The sequence below is a fragment of the Dromaius novaehollandiae genome, chromosome 24 (genome assembly GCF_036370855.1).
Source record: "Dromaius novaehollandiae isolate bDroNov1 chromosome 24, bDroNov1.hap1, whole genome shotgun sequence".
Classification (NCBI taxonomy): Eukaryota; Metazoa; Chordata; class Aves; order Casuariiformes; family Dromaiidae; genus Dromaius; species Dromaius novaehollandiae.
This window is the reverse complement of record NC_088121.1, coordinates 4042392-4064255: the sequence shown is the minus strand read 5'-3', so window position 1 is coordinate 4064255 and position 21864 is coordinate 4042392. Positions and strand designations below refer to the sequence as shown.

At 42.2% G+C, this 21864-nt stretch overlaps 1 protein-coding gene across 4 annotated transcripts in view; it reads right to left on the bottom strand.

The window, feature by feature from the left end:
* Window positions 1–7570: 7570 nt before the first annotated feature.
* The window catches only part of C1QTNF12 (C1q and TNF related 12), a 28911-nt gene continuing 14617 nt past the window's right edge, over window positions 7571–21864 (bottom strand). For 3 of the 4 annotated variants that reach the window (XM_064525493.1, XM_064525494.1, XM_064525495.1), the window contains 4 exons: window positions 21484–21665; window positions 16639–16747; window positions 15994–16084; window positions 13213–13454 (listed from right to left, as the gene is read on the bottom strand). In XM_064525493.1, coding sequence (XP_064381563.1) covers window positions 13256–13454; window positions 15994–16084; window positions 16639–16747; window positions 21484–21665 — 581 coding nt within the window. In that variant the 3' untranslated portion in view covers window positions 13213–13255. Of the gene's footprint in view, window positions 9914–10560; window positions 10640–13212; window positions 13455–15993; window positions 16085–16638; window positions 16748–21483; window positions 21666–21864 lie in introns of those variants that run through there. The other variant, XM_064525496.1, reaches the window with a different exon arrangement.

Sequence of the window (21864 nt, the reverse complement as noted above, 5' to 3'; positions counted from 1 at the left end):
TGCCCTTTGCTGGGAAAAAGAGGGTTTGAGAATTACAACAGCCCTTGAGAATTTTTTTTTTTTTTTTTTTTGGGGGGGGGGGGGAGATTGCCAATGCTACATCATCCTGTAAATTTATTAAATTCCGAGTGTAAAACACACAGAGCGAACGTTCAGTTCCCTGTTAAAGGAGACACCTGAGATTTAAATTGGCCAAGATTCTATGACTGAAAACTGTCCTTAAAGCTCTTCTCACCTTTAGAGCTATATTGAAGTATATTCTCCTGTGTACTGAAACCTGGTGTCCTGTCCACACAAGCATCCCAGCTAACTAAAACAGCAACTAGTACTCCCAAGAGCTGGGTGCCGATCATTAAGCCTAGTTTATACTTAGAGAAAAATGAAGTACAGAAGCTAAGTTTTAGGACCCAAGTAGTTCACAAGTTAGTGGCAGAATCAGCAAGTGAATCCAAGAGAGAGGCCTGCCTCCCAGAGCCCTCTCCTGAGCAGTGAGTCACAGCCAGAAAAGCAGGCTGCCTTTGTCTACCTGTGGGAGCTGCAGACTAGTAAGGCCACTAGAGGGATGCTCCCGGTCTTAGTTGTATGTCTGTCTCAGTTAGAGATTGCCTACATTTTGCCATAAGAAAAATACTAGAAAGTGTTGTCAGGCATTTATAAACAAGTCTTGAGTGCCTGAATGAGAGACAGAGATGCCCAGAATGCAGCCTTGCTCCTTTTCTTCCCCAAGTTCAGAGGACTTTGTTTTACTGCCTCCCACTAACCCAGCACTGATCCAGCTCCCCACGTCACCCTGTCTACAACAGAGTCCTCTTCTCACAGCTCCTTCAGGAAAATAAGTTCTGAAAAAACATATGTTGAAGAGGAGTGTTACATAAATAGAGCAAGACAACAACCTCTTATCCGATTTCCTCCTGCCAGATAATGCTCCAAGTACTGTCTTGTCTCCACCACATAAGCCAGGGCCACCATCACAAGAAAGCATTGCTGTTGAGCTTCCCTTCCAAGAAGCTGTTAAAACTGTATCTGCTCCCCGCAGTGCTCCGCAAGCTAGCCACAGCTAGAGGGACAGCAAACAGCAGAAGAGGAACAAATACTGAAGCCAGTGAAAAGACAAACATGCAAACAATCTTTATCCCAAACAAACAGCAAACAACACTATTTGCCAGGAAGAAAAAAAAAAAGAAAAAAGAAAAAAAAAGCATGCTGCAGTAACGAACTAAAATAAGAAGCAGATCTAACAGAGATAGAGGTTCCTCAAATGAAATTTAAGATTCTAACCTTAAAATCCACAAAAAAGGAAATAAAGTTTATTTCCAAGCTTGGAAACACAGAATACTGTTCTGTGTGTGACACTGGCTTTCTCTTATTTTTCACAGGAGTGTGGCAACTATTTTTTCCAAGTCCTAAGGCTAGAGGAGATACTTCCAGGCATGTTAGCTCAGATGCCACTGTGCACAGTGCAGTCTTGAAACTCAGCACAGGAAAGGAACAATGTGCAGAGATACCCATGCAAAAGCAGCTGAATAACACATGGGTCTGCACTGGTCAGTCCCCACAGAGCTGTCACTACAAGGCAGAGCCATGCACTCCATGCATAACTTTCAAGTAGATGTTGAGTGTTTCCATCTTTAGCTCCATAGGGAGTACCCATATAAACTGCTTAACTGATTACACAAGTGAAGGAAAGGCACGACTGGAGTTTCACAATTGTTTCCTTCACCCCTACCCCCTCCAAGCAGATTTATTTCTTCAGGCAATTACAGAACCATGGATCTGTGCCAGAAATTTTAACTGTGTGCATGAAAAATCAGTTTATTATGCAGTTCTAGTATTATCATTATGTATATTTGCTTCAGCCCTAGCATGGAATAAATGGGTGTATAACTCTCTCTAGTTGTAGGAACCTAAAACCACATAGAAGTCTTGAAATGCTCCAGTTTTTCTGTAAACCCTGTTTGTGTCACTAGGGGGAGTAGGTTGGGTGGCTTTAGACAAGACACCTTTCAGTATCTACAGGGAATTAAACAGAGGTTTGACTGGCTGTAGTGTTTTATGATGAACAGACAGGCAAGGAAAGCTGTCTGTTCACATGTTCCACCTTTAACTCCCATCCTTTCGTTAAACCACGGTGCCAAGCTCCTCTCCATCACACATCCCCTCACGGTGCCAAGCTCCTCTCCATCACACATCCCCTCTCCCTTGCCCTGTACTCCTGGCTACCTGCTCCACCCTCATCTAGATGCTCAAAGCCCATCCTCACAAAGTACACAGCACAGTAGGCCTGCAAGAAAACTGCCTCACAGCAACTATATCAAGGCAGTTCTGCATATGTACAGTCTTGCATCAAATATGAATAAGCCACTTAAAAGTATAGGGTGGGAACAGCCTGTCTACAGACAAATAACACCAAGCACATAACACAGAGAGACATAATAAGAAGTAGGGCTAGGAGGTAGCCTAGGCTCTTTTGCTCTAAATTCAGTCTACCCTGGACTCAAAACTCAGCCAAGGTATCCCAGGACTGGAGTTCAGATTTTCCACAGAGATTTTGGGGATTTCAATGAAAGACATCCTAAAAGGATCTGCATTTGGCTCCTGCGCACCAAGCCCTTGCAAGATGTGACAAATTCAGCACCAAGCTGAGCTGAAGTAATTTTAATAAATAAACCAGTTATTTTGGAATATTATAGCCTTTGCAAAGAAGGAATGACATTGTTGGCATAGCTGGCAGACCACCTTCCCCATTCCATTTTTCAGAAATACTTAATGAAGGGGGATAAGACATTTACATTCTTAAGATATGAAGTTATGAAGCATACTCTAGCACTCCCCTGGCCCCAAACTTCTCACAAAGACATAAGGAAGGAGGCACTTCCAATTCTTATAGCCTGAATCTATCTGTTCCAAGGGCTGTCTGGGAACCTGCAAGGCTATTTTAAAGCAGAACTGCCTGCCAAGGACAAAGGAAAAGCACTGTTCCTCAAAGGGCACAGAAGATATCTTGGAGATAAAGAACATTCAAGCAAAAACACAAGGAGACTTCTTTCCAAACATCAAATAATGAAGTTGTGTGACTAACCTGCAGATGTAACTCTTCCAGTCCACAGGGATCCAGCACCTACTTATCAGCACTATTATTGTAAGAGCCTATCTATCCATTCCAGCTGGTGATTTATTAGGGGAATACTGGGCCCTAGAAGCACTGCAGGAAGTTGGCTATCCTGCAGTAAATTTGGTACACCTGAATCCCCTAATGCCATGGCCTTTCAGTCTTCCTTGATACCAGCCTAACATAAGTATTAAGAAAAGTTAACGAGTAATGAGTAAGAATAAGTTAGGCAATCAATCAGAGTCCAATACTTTCATTCTATATGTGCGGGTCAGGGCACAAAGCAGCAAAGACTCATGGTCTTTCAGGTGTATAGCTCTATTTTTACAGGGCTACCAGCCTGCTAATTTTCTATAGGTCCTTAACAGACTCAGCCCTTTTAAACCTCCTGTTAAGCCTTTCTCTGTGCAGGTAGTTACAATGGCAAAGTACATGGTATTAATTCATAAACATCATATAGCATTAAGGCATATATAGGGCTGATTTTACTCTGCTTTTTTACTAGAGTCACCAGTTCAGAATAGCTTTCATATTACCCTTGAGTTTTCCTTTAAGACTAACTAACCATTTAACTAACACTCTCTTGCTCACTTGTATATGCAGGATCCTCTAAGAGAAAAGGCTTGGGAAGCTTTCTATTTCTGTTTGATTTCATCATCATCCTCAGGACTGGTTTATAACTTGTCCCTATTTATAACCGAGTTTTATAAGACAAAGTAATCATTTTGCTTGAAGGTTAATAGTCCACCATTCAAGGGGAGTTTACATGTGCTGGGCTCTCTTCTATTGAGTGAAGAAAGGCAGGCAATCTACTGCTAATCCAACATAAATACCCCTGGAGTCAGTCTGGAGTGTGGCATCAAAATCATTTACAAAACTTGAAATTTGAACAGAGCTTAAAACCTCATAACCTGTCAGCAACTCGCCAGGGAAAATACTCACAGACTGCCTGCAACTGGAATCTCAGTGCCTAGAAGTTTGCTTTTATTTCTCCTAAGCAGCTAGCAGAGGGAATAGGGATGCAGACTGGACAGCCCTAGCATTAGGGAGTTAGCTCTGCTCAGCACTTAACTCTAATGTAGCCTATCCAGGGGCTTCTTCAAGGCCCTGTGCAAATTAAATGGAGAGAGTTCACTACAAAATCTGCATGCAAAGAGCTGATTCAGAAGTTTACTATGCCCTTCAAAGCCAGCTAGCAAAGGAGTAAGCATGAGAGTAGTGAAAAGCAGCAGTATCAGGACAATCCAGCAATCTTTTATCCATAAAGCTCATATAATGAAGTTCATAGTGGCCATGCCAGCAGAAACACACCTGAAAGCAACCCTAGATTTAACCCCTGAACTAGACCCAAATGTCTGCACTCTGGGATGACTTGCTGGTGTTTGTGCCAGATTTTCCACTGGCTTCAGTGGGCCCTGCATCAGGTTCATAAACCACAGTTATCACCACGTTTTGTGAGGGCACCCAAAGTTGAGGGAGCTAAAAAAAGCCAGCCAGCAACATTGTCTAGCCTAGACCTTTGAGGCAAGGGCAGAGGCACACCCTAGAAGCATGAGGCTGTAATATTTATCACCTCACTAAACAAGTAACTTTAGCCTGAATCTGGAAACTTTTAGCTGGACTCTGTTTAGAATAAGGAATTATGAGCAAAGATAATCACTTTAATAGACACTGAAATTAGCAGTTATTGCTCATCCTAGTATGGCTTGGTTTATTGTTCCTGAAATATAAGCCATGCAGCAAAGCAGTCTGTTTACATCATGGTCTGTGTAAGAGGGAACTGTAGCAACCAGAAAGAGCTCTGGACGATGCAGTATATGACAATGAGAATGTCTAGCTCAGAGTAGTGTGTGACTGGAACATCAAATTCAGTGCCAGTATCTTAGAAGCAAAAGGGTCTTTCAGGTAGGGAGAATTCATGCAAGAAATCTCAGAACCCTGGATAGTGAATACATCTCCCTCAGTTGAGGGAGATCTGCATAGAGCACTGACTCCAATAAAACTGTCATGATTTGCACTATTTTTTTCTGCTTCTGAACTGCACACAGAGTAATAAGCTCAATGCAGATTGTTACAAAGGTTTACTGAGGCCACTGCAGGGGAAGGGTTTGGGAGGATGATCAGTGAGCAAGAACATGGTGAAGACAGCAGAGCTTTATGATTTGTGTGGGATATCGCATACTCCTTTTGAAAATGTTCTTATGTTATGACTGCAAGCAAAAATTACTCATGTTTTAAAATTCTTTGAAGGTGTTCCTGTAGCAAACATATCCACAAAGAACTCAGAGATGAGGTTAAGAAGCAAACTTGTTCTGATAAAGCACAGATGTCCTTTCACTACTTCCTCTTTCCCTGAAACACTGTCTACGATGCAACCATAACCTCCTTAGAATTTTTTTTTTTTTTTAATAAAGCAGTGACTGTTTTTGTTTCCTATTCTACTAGCACCTGCAGGTACCTCCACATGATGCAGTGCCCGCATCATGTCGTCTTACCTCAGCTCATACAGAGGGATGAATACTGAGCATGCAGGTAGTAGCCAGAAAAAAGAAGGTACAAAAAGATGGGACAAGAACTTTAAATAAATTCCGCTTATGTTTCGTAGACAGTCTCTTTTTGTATGGCAGAAGATGGGCATTTTTCAGTCAGTCTCCAGTCATGGAGTAGAGAAGCCAGCTGGACCACTTACGTACATCTGCACAATAAATGTTGCCTTAAAGACAGTTGGAGAGAGTTATCATCCAAATGAGAAATGCTTCAGCATCTTCAGCATGTGGATATCCTCTGAACATGCTAGAGGCAATTTCTTTAGCAGAACACAGGCTTTGCCCAGATATTATCTTAGAAGCTCTCTCTCATATGTGATCACAGTCCAGCACAACTCTCAGCCATGAGCACAGTCCTGGTAATAATCATGTTGTGCTGTAGGACTTGCAGTCCTTAATGGGAAATACAAAATATTCTTTAAAGGCATGAATTCAGAGGGAAGACTGTGAGGAGGGTATGCAGCAGCTCAGCCATGCTTTACTCCTGTAAGTATATCTCCCAACAGGCTACTTGATCCCATCTTGGCTGGAGTCCCTCGGTGCTGCTCTTCTAGTGGCAGGGATACATGGACAAAACATTTTTTCACTAATCTGCTTACTTGCTTTTACTCTCGTAACTCTCTTCATTGCTAAATCCAGCCTCCCTACCACTCCTTAGTGATCCAAACCAAACTCTCCTCTCTGAGGGACTTTTCACAGATCAGACATATAAAGGTCAGGCTGAAGATGCTGACTTCTCAAAAAGAGCTGTTTAATTTGTGCCTCTTTCAGATTTCTCCCTCTTGCCTGCCAGAGATCTCCTCCATTCCCTTCAGGTGGGATTAACACACTTAGCCATTACACTATAAGCTCCAGCACATGAGTTTTATTTTGTTATAAACAAGTTCCTTACATTGAACTCAAGTCTTCCTGAGCTCTCATGTTTCTTTGGACTATAAATTTTATGACCACAAACAGAGGAGCATTGAAACACTGCTTCTCACACTATTGATCTCCTCAGTCTCCAAACAGCACTGAAGCCTAGCAGAGCACATGTCCTAGCCACAGCCCAGCCAGGAGGCTTTTGTTGTCACCTAGGTCCATACTGTTCAAGAGTTTTGTACACATCTGGAGGGCAGTCCCAGCTTGCTTCAGAGCACTTTGTTGCATCTCACCATCATCTTACTACTGGAAGGACAATCTCAGTTGACTGCTGGTAAAGCCTCAGGATACAAGAGAGATGCAGTCTGGTGGCATTCAGAGCTCAGAGAGTCTTACGCTGATGCACAGGAAAATTTCTTAAGTAATGACTCTTCTTGCATTGAGGGTAAAAAGAGCTGATCAAAACCCCACAAGCTTTCCACTGTTGGTGGCGAACTCAGGACAAACTCAAAAGAGACAATGTCATTTCTTCTGCTAATTTGGCTTCTTTTCCAAACATTGTTAGACTGAGTCTGTCCTGAGTCAGACCCAAACTCTGCCTTAGAAAGGCAACGTGGCTTAGAGAAAAGAACATGCCAAGAGGTATCAGGACTTAGCTCTACTATGTCTCTGATGGTGTCCACAAGCAAATCACTCCCTCTTTCAAGGAAAACTTAAGCCTTCACTGTTTAGGCTTTGTGATCCTCAGGACTGACTGACTATGCATTTAGACAGCCTCTAGCACACTGGGGACACACCTGTCAAGACAGCAGCCCTTATATAAATAAAGGCAGAACAATTCATCTCTTCCTAAGAAGTGCATAAGGGTAAAATATAAGGCGGGGCGGGGGCAGGGAGATGGCAGGGGAAGGTCATAAATCCCAAAACAAAGTCAGACAAACACTTTTAGTTCTACAACAAAATAAATATTTTAACTCTGATTTACCAAGAACAGTGAGAGTTTGTTCAAAAAAGCCCATAGGTGTAACAATATACACTGAATGTCACAACACACTGATTTTGTTGCTGTAAGTCATATATGAAACAGCCCAATTTATTACAAATATTCACACAATATAAAGTACAGTAGAGTAATACATGTTTGGATATAGGGCACTTGCCCTGACTACACCTACTTCATCAAAACCCAATGTAAACAACCAACCTTTGTTGATAGAATTAGTGATATTCATGTGTGTTGTGTGCTTTCTGAAGCCCCAAAATCGTTACTGTGGCTACTCGCTATGCCTTTCCATGGGTGTGGATTCCATTTGCCAGGGGAGTACCACAGCTTATGCTTAGAATTGCATTCTTCCCAAAACATGCTACAAAAAAAAGTCCATAGGAATTGCTAACATGTATTGTGAAGCAAGAAATAATACAGGGTAATATACACCTTGACAGCTGTATATTTTAGAGAATCACACCAATCCAGTTAGAACGATTTCATTCTATTGACTAGAAGGATGAATTCACATGTGTATAGAATAGCACCATTAGATTATTCCTGCTACTCTCTCCTCTCTTCCATTAGGTACCATTGTAATACATTCTTAGCAAAGCGAAAACACTATTTAGTTCTCCCTAAAAGATCTGTCTCCAGGTATTTAGAATAGAGATGAAAAAAGCAGTTTTGGCCATGTCTGTTTTACAGCAGATTTTTCCACAGCTCTTGAAATAAGGCATCTTTGTGCACTGACCTCAACAGCAGTATTACTGGAGCTTGTAGAAACAGCATATATTGATCATCTTGACCTACAGACACAGCAACGGATGACCATCTTGCATGCCTCCTGGTGTTCCCCAGCAGTCTCTGTTTTCATTGCATGAAGATATTGCAGCAGATCGTCAAAAGTTACAACATTATACAATGGATATCTCCTATTCACCACGGACATTCAGGATCAAGTATCTGGACTCCACTTTTGGCCTTGCTATGACCTATTTATCGGATTGTTATCCAGACATTTCCTTATTTAAGTTGCATCAAAAGAAGGGCCAAGTGTAAAGCGAAAAGCTACAGAGGTACATGAAATGAGTGGGTTGGTTTGTTTGCTTTTAATTGCAGAATTGTTAACCACATCTTGGGCAACATCCTGACTGACACATGAAATGTCAGTATCTTTTGACTTTATTAAGATGAGTTTATAGTCTGGTGCTACATGGAAAGCTGCTTTTGAGGATCAATTTTGCATGCCTATATTCGCAAACTGAGACTTGTACAAACCCAGAACACATTCATTACCTTCAAGTTGGCTTTCAGAGGGTCTTTGACAGCACTTACAACCTCCAAGCAGAGCTCAGATAGACTTTATATGACCCTGACCACCCAGTGGAAGTAAGCCTCATCGTAAGTTTTCATTCATTATTTCAATGCAGTCAAACAAGCACCATAAACAGGTGACGTATCTGATCTGAGGCTGCTAGTCTCACTGTCTTTGCCTGCCTTTTGGTTCTAGTGTAAATTGACACATTTTTAAATGAATATATGGCCAAAACCAAATTTACATCTTACTGAAACATAAGAATACATGCTGATCACGCTAGAACTGGTGCCCTTGTCTGGTTGGTCTTTTCCCTTCATAAAAACAAAACTATGCAGGCAACAAAATATTCAGTTTCATCAACAGATCAAGGAAATACTTAGATGTAAAGAACCACAATCAAAGAGTTCAGGCCTTGCATTCACACCTGCAAAGTGGGCATTGTCTGAGTATTCAGCATGCCTCTTGCCAGGTATATCCAAGTTTGAGTAAGACAGAGTACCTGTATCTTTTCCAATTGTATGAAAAAACAGTTTTCCTGGCAAATCCTTATCTCCTTCCTCCACAACACACAGAATATAGCCCCTACTTTACTTCTCCTCTGAATCCTTCATTTACAAACTCAAACACCCCAAAAATCAATGCCAAAGACATGTTGATTACAAGTGTTATTGTGACAAAGTTATAAAGTAACAAATTCCAAACTTCAGTGTATTGTTCAGTGAGCATCTGGTGAAGCACAAGTTGAATAGTATAGAGTTTGTTTCTGAATTATAAAAGTATATTTTTATGATGAACTGGTGTGCACCTTGAAAAATCCCTGAAAGCAAGCTAAAGTGTCTGCAAAAGAAAAGGTTCTTCGCTGTGTTTAAAAAGATGCCAACAAGTTACAGGAAGCAGTCCTCAAAGGTCAAAGTAAACATTTCTTCAGTCAAATATATACTGCAAGGCTCTAATTCATATTCTTCCCTGCTACACTGCTGCACATGTTAATGTTACACACCCATTAACATGCCCATGAAATCTGATCCATTCTGAATGGTGATGGGAGCTCCCGCACTGTTGTCCACAAATATGGAGGTGTACTGACCAGCCTGCACAGAGAGAACAAAAGGGAAAGAAAAAAACCTGACAGTTCAGCCCAGTGTAATATGAGAAATAAAAGCATTTCAGTACCATGAGCTGAGCATAGGAGTCTCCTGTCCTTTTTTTGTGATTCCTGGGGATCAGATCAATCATTTTCATTGCAGCACTGGGGATTTCACTTGGTGGAGGAAACCTTCTGTAGTGAAATTGTGCTCTGGGTTTATTACTCAACTAGGTCCTTACTGCACCAGGCTTTCTCTGGGTGATTGCAGCCAGGTGACCATCTCTGTTTCAGATTCCCTTATATGAATGCATAATATGATGCCCCTCTTGACAGTACAGGGCAGGACATCTGAATGGAGATTTGAGAGAGAAAATATTTATTGTCATTTCTTAGAGGGAGCATTGCTACTGTGGTTTAAGACAAGAATGTGCAACAGGGAAGTCTGTCTTTTGTTCCTGTCCCTATCACAGATTCTCTCTAGTAACCCCAGGCAAGTCATTTAACCTCTTTAACCTTAGAAAGGAGGTTAATAAAAACTTTCCCTGCCTCCCGGTGAAAATTCAGCCATGACAGTAAAGCACTCCACGTCCTGCCATACTCTGTTCATGACAATCAAACTAGCACATTGATTTCCAATCTGTGGAAGCTTACCTGCAGCTGCAGTAAGCCATGCACATAGACAGTGAAGATTTTGCTGTTACTTTCCAGACCAGCGATGACTTCCAAAGACCTAAATAGTAGCAAAATAAAAATAGAATAAGCAGGGCAAGCAGCTAAGGCAATAACAGATGTATGTGAAACAGCAAAATTGTATCATGGCCTCCCTAGAGATAGGACCTGGTGTTCAATCATCCATCCACACTAAACAAGTAGTCTGTTTCCTGGAGTCTAGCAGTAATCAGATGCCTTGAAAAGAGAACAGTGGAACCATGTCTTCACTGTAGTAACTAATGGAAGACCTACTGAGTATACAGTATTATGAATTTGAAACAATTAGAGCCAGGAACTAGGAGCCACCTGCTGTCACAGAGACCTTTTTGAAGGTCCTGTGGTCTCGATCTCCCAGTCTCACACAGGTGCTAAACATGCTCTTTAGATTTATCTACATATCACATCCAACAGCTTGTTGACCTCCATAACAGCTTATACTCTTGCTATTCTACAAAGAGCCTTGCTATATGCATTCTGTCAATAACAGTCCATTCATTTCCAACGTGTGAAAGACTATTTCACCTTAACAATATACAGAGCTAGCCTGTGCAAGAAAGAATATACTCTACAGCAGAAAGCTATTTTGGGAGGACGTTTGGCTCAGGGCTCACCTACAGTTCAAAGAAATTGTGCTCCAGTTAAACTTTGAGGCAAAGCTCCAGGTCACCCCTTAAACATTGTCCTTTTCTAACATCCTAACATTCTAGCAGCCATCATATTCCTTGCAGTAGTAAGATGTAGGATGGCCTCTCTCTACAACATCCTGTTTCTGGAACTCTGCTTCTTTGTATGGTGGAGGGAAGTACCTAAGAGCAACCATCAGAACAACCCACATAAGCACAGCTCCAAAGCAATATAAAAAGCACAGAGCTCCCTGCCTGGCTGGTTCTTCTGAAATCTGCCAAGCCAGTGGATAGCAGCTCTAGTCTTCCTAAGAAAACCGACCCCTCCCCTCCCCCCCCCCTTTTTTTTTTCCATGAAGGGGCAATGACAAAACCTAGCAAGTGCAAGCATGCACTGTTTCCAGCTCCTTTTCCAATAATATGCACACGAGGTAGGGGCAATTTGGCCCAGAGAGAGAGAGACACTTGGCACCAGCTTGACTGAAGAGCTCAGTCTATGTATCATATCCTGCCAAAAGCTTAACTTGTGTGGGAACTTCCCACCATTAATCTCTCCTGCTCTGACTGCCTCCTTGCCTCTCAGTTTCCATTTCCCTCCACTGAAAGCCCTCAGGGCTCTTTCAGCTGCCTAAAATGGATGACTGTGTACGTAGACATCCTCAGGAAATTCCACAAGCACTGGTAGCAACTCAGCCTGTGCCAGTAGAATGTCTGTCCAGACAGGTTCCCATCCCTCCACCCACCTTCCTTCCACGCCACAGACCAGTCATATTCTCACCCACCATATGAGAATGGGAGATGTCTCAGAGCCAGCGCTGATCCCACTTTACTGCTACTGCTGTTCAACTCGCTCAACCCAGGACAGCCTTGTAGGACAACAGACCATAAATGGCTACCCTGGACAGCTGATGAGAACTCTGACATCACAGAGCTTGAGCTAATCTAAACAACTATTATTTGGGTCAGTCCTAACCAAGCAAAAAAAAAAAGTTACTGTTACTGTTCTTTGGAGAACGCAGCTATAAATTCTTCAGACTGGCAAACTGACCTTAAAACATCCCAATAAATCTGCCTGGGCACTAGATGACAAGAAGATAGTTCACACACATCCCAGCTGGTACCAGAAGAGTTTGTTAGAAACTTACAGAGGAAAAGACCTGCAATGTAGGAAGGCACAGTACTTTCAGTAACCTGCAGGGAAGCTTCCTATTCAGGTGAGGCTAAGCCACACCTCCACAGCATGCTTTGGCTAAGTCTTTGTGCCTGTGTTTACAAGAACAAGGAAGCAAGGGTAAAGCCATGTTTAAAGCAGTCAGAGACTGACATCCATTCTTCAATAATGGTACTGTAAGGATGACTGAAATGGACAACAAAGAAGGAGACACACAGACAGACACTGTCCTTAGAGACTAGTGAACCTCCCAGAAGAAAACTGTTATGTTTTCTCTCTGATGCCTTCACCAAAGCAGTGGGAGTTTTGGGAATCAGATAAGGAAAAAAAACCTCACCGCTGGTATCTTCATTTATTTTTGGATTTGGTTATTTATGGTTTATCTTTCCTGCTTGAAAAAGTATCTACTGTCAATTATTTCCAAAGCTCTTCAGGCTCTAAAAATATCAGGTCTTTAAAACAGAAGTCCCAAGCCAACATGCAACGGCTTCATAGGTTCTATAAATCAGAGACTTATTTTCAAGTAATGAGATCAGAGTTTAAGAAATATTCTAAAAATTGCTTTCTTATGAACATATAATGAGATCCTTTTCTATTAGCACCCACTCCATAGATGCTTAAAAATGACAATCAGATTTCACCTATGTTCAGGTAATTACTTTCAGATATTTCCGTTTCCTTGTAGCATTCTGTCAACCTTGGAGAAATCAGAAGTCCTGTGCTACTTGAAAACTGAATTTAGATTCTCTATATTATTCTGTAACTGAAGACAATGTAGAGTAGAGTTCAGAAAGGAAAAATACCTTCTCACTGTTGGAGATCTGCAGGATCAGTTTCACTTTTAAATCATCTTGGGTGGCTTCCTAAATTTCATCCACTGACTCATGCAAATCTTTATTGAAAACTTCACCAAGCCAACACCACCAACTGGCAATATCTTTCCACAGCCCAAAAGCATGCAGAAAAAGATTCTATGGACCTTCAGTCTCTGTCCATGGGGAGTCCAAAGGATAGGGGCAGAAGTCTTGCTCTTGATGAAACTGTAGGATAAGAGGAGTTTGCTGTAGGTGCAACAAGGAAGGTCTAGCGCTGCAGAAAGGAAAACTTGTCTGATTGCTTGAATGTAAGTGGTCTTTGCCACGCATAGTAAAACATAGGAATGGGGATCTGCACTATGCAAAGGGAAATTGGAAGACCTTCCAGTAAAAAGAGCAGTAACATTCCGCCCTACTCATGTCTGTTCCAGTTATGCAAATAAAAGCTTGGGCTCCCCTTAGAGCGTTCAGTGTCAATAGGCGTCCCAGATTCCAAAATCAAGCTGAAGTAAGTTCTTAGCACAAGCTCAAGGACTTCTCACAACTGCTGGAAATGAGATGTCTCATAAGTCCTGCAGCTTACCAGAACATAAGGCATCCCTTCAAGAGGGAAGAAGATGCATACTCCTCCTTCTTCTGACATTGCAACTGCAGCCAGTCTGTCACTGCCTCACTTAAAGTGCTGCAATCATTAAAGATTATTATAAAACAGTCTACAAATCAGAATAGGTGCTAGCTGCTCTGATCAGCAAGCTCCTTGTCTTCCTATCCGGTCAGTGGGCACGCAGCTCCCTGCTACCCTAGTTACTAATGGGTACTCTGGCACAAACCAGGTCTTTTCCGCAGGCCAATAAAACCTAAGAGTGAGAGCTGATATTTGTTATAAGACATGTCATGTCAAATTTATGCTCTAGTAAAGCCTCTAACTTGAAGTGCCATGGAGAGGTCAGTCCCACTTGCAGCGCTCCAAGTCATGGAACAAGAAAGACGAAGGCTGGAGTGGCCAGCCCAGGAGCAAATTTCTGGATTTTAAACTGTACCTCTGGAATTCTTTTATGGATATATTTCAGTGGTGTTATTGCAAAAGTGTCGCTGCAGCCACCCTAGTGAATCTGCAGGCAGGGCAGGGCAGATCTTCTGCACAGGTCTTCACAGGCACTTTTCCCGTAACACAGGCCAAGCCACAGCTGCAGAGGCAGGGGATGAGCTATGCAAGCAGTGCTGCCCTCTGCTAGGTGCATTTCAGCCCTCCCAGGTCTTTGCCAGCCCCTTCCTCCAAGCAAAGCCTGACAGTCTCCTCCTGAGGAACCTAGCCTTTTCTGAGGCACAGGGCAGTTCCGCGCTGCAATAGAAGGGGTAACAGAAGCACAGCAAACAACAGTAGCTAATGGCATGGCCCATCACACGAGGAGTGACACCAAAGCTTGCCATGGCCTAATGAAAGAGCTTGTTTAGCAGAGGTTTGTTAATGGCCCCCAGCAGAGGAAAACTCTGCATAATCCTCTGAGCAAGCTCCACAAGGCTGCTAAGGGCTGTGGGTAGGTATGATATACCTTTATGCAAGTCCTGCACTTTCTGCTTCAGGACCCATACACCTCAATTTTCTACCTATTCACTCTTCTCATCACTGCAGCACTTTGAATAGCAACATCTGTGAAATGCTGTGCTCCATTCAGAATGCAGCTGAAATTATAAAAACTGAGCTAACTATCTCTGACATGAAGTTAAAATGTTCCTCCCATTCTGAATGTTTATGATAATAGCTGAGTGGTGGGTGTTCAGGGACATCTCTCCTCAGAAAAATGATTAGGTTGGTAGGTCAAATAGGTAACCATAACAACAACTTGTACACCCCAGGGATTTAGCAAAGTGGTTCAGTTGTTCAGTTCAGGAAATAGCTGATGAGTGTGGGGTTACAAGAAGTCAGGACAGGCAAGGAACTGTATTCACAGCTAATAAAACTTGTAAAAATCCCAACAGCTTCTGTGTTTCAGGACCATAATCACAGTATAGCCTCCGAAAAACATGACAGAAGAGTCTTATCTTCCATCTCCCTCCCAGTCTTCTACTTTCGGCACCCATAGCTACATCGAATTTCAGACCATTTTGTTCACAGCTCTCTCAACTTATGCAGTATTTATCTATATAGAGCAATTAGCACTATCCACTGAAAAGTTAAAAATCAGAATGAAAAACACACAAAGCCTGAAGGCCAGATGGAATCACTCCCTTAGGAAAAGTTATACAAGCATTTTTGGTGAACTTAATTTACACAGTTGGTTGAAATATTGGCCCATCAAATTCACTACCTCCACAAGGGTATCGGCTGCCTCTATTCTGAAATCACTGTAAAATTTGCCAGAGTGCCTGGATGAATCTTGCACTGACTTCACTACTGCCACAGCTTGTCTATGAATGGAACTAAAGCTAGCTGGTTTAAAACAAAGCTGGCTTAAACTTAATTATATCATCTTTTAGAAGCTGTTGTGCTGATGAGTTTTAGCTTGGAATTTGTTGCGTACTTTTCAGGCCATGCCTAAAAGTTTGTTTAATTTCTTTTCAACTCTGTTAGCTAGATTAATAAAAGATAGTACAACTCCCTACACACCTGTTTATTCCACTGAATCTGGAACCTGTTAGGACACCAACATTCGGGACACTTTGAGATGGTCCAGGAGATTTTTGAAAGGAAATTTGTAAGGTGTTTCCTGTTCACATGGCATCTGACAAAAATAATTGACAAGACAGCATTGCAGTAACTCACGTGTATCGGTGGCAGAGAGACTCAATGCAGATCAACACTCGGACATTGTCTCTGGCTCGGAGCTGGACTTTACTCTTCAACTCACTGTGATCTTGGAAAAAGCAGTAGAACAAAAATGAACACTTTTACAACATAGCAGACAACAACTTGCTGGCATTTGGCTTAACGGAGTCACCGATAACATTGTAGCTTCTTAGGAAAGCACCCTTAGAACATCACTGAAGGATGAATATAATTGGAGGAATGCACTGGTGACATGTCACAGTTAAAACTGTCTTGATTCATCTCTATCCCATCACGTTTGTTCTTTCTAATATCTTTTATTGAAGTCATACCTTCCCTAAATCAACGTATTTGGTCTCTAATACCATATTCCATAAGAAGCGTTGATTTGTTTGGTTTGCAGTGGAGCAGCCTGTTGTGGCTATCAGTCTGTGAAGTTACCCAGCTCTAAGGCCAGGGTTTCAGATCATGGTACCAAAGGGGTTGCTGAGAGCTTACTGCAAAGGGCTGCCATTGCACATGCTTCAAATCAAACAGGACCCAAGAGAGATCCAGACAGTGTTCCAGGACTCCTTGCTGCACCTCTCCAGTGGTGCAGCAGTGGTCTCCAGTATAGAGAAGGCTTCTGTGGGCCAAACTCACCAATGTGGACATTGGCTGAAAACTGGTAGATGCCAGACACAGGTGCTGTGAAACGTCCTGTTGCCAGATTTAAGCCTGTCCCCCGGAGAAAAGCTCCTTTAGCCAGAGGCTGTAAAATAAGAAAATCAGACCTTGAATAATCACCAGCAGCCTCAACAATTACATCTGCCCACAACAAAAATAAAAAGCTGACATGCATGAAGATAGACCTGAAAAAATTTGCCTTATCTCAACAGAATGCATCTTACGAATGGACTGTCTCTAAGCATTTGATGCCCCCAAAAGGCAAAATTTTAAGTATCAGGTGTGAAGATACCCTTATTACTCACTACCCAACTCTGCTAACTCATCTTGTTTTTCCCTGCCCAAGACTTAAGTCTTTCAGCAGCAGCTCTGCTACCCTATCTCAGGCCTTGCCTATTGCATCCCTACACTCTGCTGGTCCTAGTGGCCACTAGCCTCCACTGATGTTCTGATATGCAATATTCCCATTATTTGGGTCAAGGGGTCCCTCCAACTTCCAAAGACTTCCTAGATGGGCTCAGTAGTGTCCCCAGACTTAAAAACCTGACAGCTTATACAATGTTTTTGTGATACAAGTAGAGAGGAAACAATCATATGAGACTCCAGAGGTTTTCCACCCACTTCAGGTCTAAGTCAGACTGCTCTTATGCTATTAAAAAAACCCCACCCCTTGGATTCTTACAGATTTCGTATTTAGCTTCATTCTCTTCTGGCCTTGGATTCTACAGAATAGGCAAAAACCTAGTGAAACAGCATGCAGCATCTCCTTATGGCAAGGAAGAGGTCTCAAGTCAAACTCACAGCAGATTATCTGACTTAGGCTAAAATAAATTCTGTGTGAAGTGTTTATTGTTAGTTTTGGCCTGCTTGATACGGATTTGGCTAGAGCTGTGAAGAAGCAGCAGTTGGCTTCAGTGGGCCAAGAAAGCACATTAGTCAGACTCTGCTTCCACCACAAGGGCATTCTGTGCAATGTAAATGCATTCTCATGAAGGCTCTCCTGAGAGATTTGTCCTGCATTGGTCTTGTGGGACAGAGGAGCTGTTCAAACCTGGCTTCGTAAAGACACGCATACATGGTATATTCTGTTGTATGCACAAATGTGTAACTGGGCAATCTCAATAGATCTTAACAGCCCAGCATTTGAGTACACTTACAAACAGTAGATGGAGAGAGAGAGGCCTGAGACACAGTGCCAGAATTGGTAGCAATGTTACTATAGATGCTATTACATTACAGAAAAGAAGTAGTGAAACAACTCTGTTCAAGTATCAGAGGAAAGTTAAATGCCTTCCCATTCTGATCCACCACAGCCAGAAACTGCAAGCTTTCACAGAGCAGAATAGGAATCATTTATTTAGCTTTGTCTTTGAAAGAAAGTAAGGCTGAAGATATTTGGGTATGGTGGTATTTATGTACAGAGCTGCTACACCATAGAAGGACTGAAATTACTAACCTGCATTTATTCAGCAAATCCCAGGCAAGGCTCACAGAAGAATAATCCCCAGTCCAGGATCCAGCTATAGTCTTAAATTTTACAAAACTTGCTAGAAATGTTGTATGTACATGCATGGCAGTGAAAATGTATTCATGGACAATAGCAATTGTTTTTCTTACTACACCAAACATGTATAGTGGGTAAAACACTAACAATGGACTGCAGAACAAATAGATTTCACACCATGATTTCTAAGTCCCTTTATTTATCAATGTGCACTGGTGTGTGCATATGCACACACATATATACACACACACAAAAGGAGCTCTATTTTCTTTATACATATGCACACAATATAACAGCTACCCTAACTGCAAAGACTATGAAATGTGATTGATTCTCTTCTTGTGCTATCACTACTCCATCATTTGTGGTAGCACTATTTTTGATTTACATCACTGTGAGAGCAGATTGAAGCCCTGTATGTGCAAAACTGTTCTGCATAGTTAATCCATTCATTTCTTGTTACAGCTATTAACAGAATCAGCAACCTAATTCCAAAACCACTGGCTGAGCATGGAAGGCAATTTTAGACACCAGTAAATTATCACTGATAAAGCACTCCTGTTTCTTCATGCCCTCTGTGGCTTTGTTATTCTTCTGCTCATAGAAGTAGACAATGCAAAGGGTTGGCTCTGGGAAAGGAGAGGTTTCTCTGGGCAAAAATACTCCATTAAACTGCATGCCAGTTAGAGCTCCCTGCCGCATTTGCTGCTTCACAGCTGCGTACTCACGCAGCTGCTTCGACTTCTGCAGGAATTTATACCTGAGAAACTAACAATTTGTAAACTTGTTATTTCAACAAGTAGCCTGAAAACAAGTAAACAAGCTAGTGTGCAACCATTCTCTGTAAACCTAGGACAGCTTCTCTTCCTCAGCCCATCCCCTGTCCCCATAACTCCCTCATACATTTCATAACGTACTGTTCCATAATTTACTTCCTGGTGAAAAGTAGGAACCATGCACAGAGGAATTGAGATGTGAACTGCCAGTTTCGTTTTTCAGTGATAAACACTGTGGATGCATTTACTTATCTGTTATTAAAAAAATGGATAAGTTGTGCTGTGCAGCAACCATAAAGCCCAGGGGATCCATTGATCTCCCAAAAGCAGCATTAAAATTCAACTGCCATAGATGCTTAGCCTGATCTCAAGACAGCAGAGACATCAGAACTTCTGGGATCTTTCAGAATGAACAGCACATGGGCCACCTTAGCTTTAAATGATCTGATATGGCTCCAGTGATATTGCTGGGCCTCAGATAAATCCCACTTCCTTGGCCTGTCAGAGGCTGCAGTTACTTCAAGTCTTGCTATGTAAAGTGTATTTCTGAAAGCATCTGCAAGCACTAACTGTCAGAAACCTCAAAGACTGATAGACTGGAGGTAGAAGTGTAAGGAAAGAAGTATCACCTGTTTCATTCCACATACTAAAGAAATTGTGAGACCAAGAGGAAGAGGAAGAAGGAATGTTGTTGGAGAAGAATTAGCATGGAAGGATGAGAAAACCAGCAAGCTCTCTGAATACCCTGTCAGAGAGACAGAGGCACCAGACTTAAACAGCAGAGTGTAGGAGAGCTAGGTCCTTTTGCAGCACACATTGTCTTTCCACTTATCTCAAAACGTTTTGGAGCTAGTCCAAAGCCAGGAATAAGATTCATTTCCTATCATTTCAACAAGAAGTATCAAACCCTTGGCTTTCCACACTGTTAAACTGACAGGGCAAGGGTAGGAGAATTCTCTCTCTCCCTTGGACTTTAGAAAGACAACGCTCTTATTTTTGCAAGAGCCTCCACTGTCTCCCTCCCTGATAAATTCACCCTATATCAGAGCACAAGCTAAAACTAGACACTTCTTGTCCGAAAGTTGAAAGGCTGGCATCCAGAGGCTTGCCAGCCCTCCCACATCAGCTTCATGGCCAGGAGCAATTAGAAAGAATCTGGGCATATGATAACAAAGCATGGGAAGCATCAGCCTACGCACTGATTGCTGAGATGTCTTTATTCATATTTTTCCTTCTAATTAACAAGGCAGCACATCCCTCTAGCCTTGCTCACAATTCAAGTACAATCTTGTCTCTGTGCCAGCACCCACAGTGCTGTCAAACCAGGCTTCCACTAGTGTATCTGGGAAAGATTCAGGACAGCAACTCATCCGGCAACATAACCACTGCCTCTAGTCCTGCAGCTGTGAGGTCTTTCTAAAAGCAAAGCTACTCCACGGGGAAGGATCTGCTGGGCAGGACTCTTCAGAGGTAGGACTCAGTACAGCTGCCAAGAAAGCTCAGCACCTGCTACAAGGATAGTGTCAGCAAACAGCGCTGACTGAGAGCCATATTCCCTGTTCACACACTTCAAACTCTTCTCGTCACATCACAAAAGCAGCCATGTACATAAAGGCTCCGTGCTATTAGAAAGTCTTTTTGATTGCAAAGTCCAAAATAAGTCTCCTCAGTTACCAAATAACTTTGTATTTAGCTAGCACTTTGCACCTAACATTTATACTTCAAATTCAGGTCCTATTTGCAGCTGGTTCATAAGTGGTTAGTAGAAGTTTTAATAATTTATCAAATTCAACAGGCTGCATTTAACTGTGCTTATAATGACCTACAGCATCCTCTAATGGTATGCTTATCATTATAACATGACCATAATGAACTTGTCTAGACAACATTTATTAGTCCTCTGTAAGACATTATATATAGCATTTTATCACCAACACAGACCCATCTAACAAAACAATGGCTCTTGTTTGTGGGCTCACAAATCTATGCCAAGTGACTTTTGTCTGCCTCTGACATTATTCTACATCTGAAAGTTTCTCTGGAATAAAATAGGGTGTGCACTGAAAACAGAACAGGTCCTTCGGATGAATGCCAAATGTGGACACGTCTTTCTCTATCACTAACTGAAATGAAGTGACTGACTATAGACTGGACCTGTGAGACAGCTCTCTCTTACACAGACCTGTTAGCACTTCGGTAAGAACTGTAATGATACTCAACCAAGCTGCAAGAGAAGAAGAAAGTCTGCCTCTCAGGTTTGTCATGAAGGAATGGACTCAAAGCTAAATGCTTATCCTACTGCAGTCGAGCATTAGGGCTGATATTGCTATATGAGATCCCACCTCTGTCAATTACAAAAAAGTAGTGCTGTGTTCACAGCATCCAGGCCTGAGATGAGCTTCTGGGATCAGATTTCCCTTTCAGGAAACACCTTCATCTACAGAACCACCTAGCAGCCCTGCAGACTAGGGGAACTATAGCTGATCTGTGCACCATGGCTGTTGTGGAGCTGCACAGGTTCAGTCTGTGACTCCCTCTCACCGACTGGAAATTCTGAAGTTCTACCAAGGTCTTCTTATCTACAACAACTTGTCCTTTTAGCTTGCAGTGGAACGCCTCCTCTATGCGTCTGTGGGGTGAAGCTTCCTCCAAGGAGAGCAGGAGTGGAGGTAGCTGGCTAGGATGGGCTGAGATAGCCAGGGATGCCCGCCGCTCAATGGCTTCTGAAGAGAAAAGGAAAAGTAGAGGAAGAAAAGCTTAGTTTAAGAGCCTAGTCTATGAAGCCATTATCAGTGTGATTAGACCTCTTTGCACTCAATTCTTACATTTGGACTAAGCAGCACTAGGGAAATTTTTTTTTTTTTTTTTTTAAACTTTTCATTGCTAGGTAAGGGAATGCTTTAGAGTAAACATTTGCAAAGC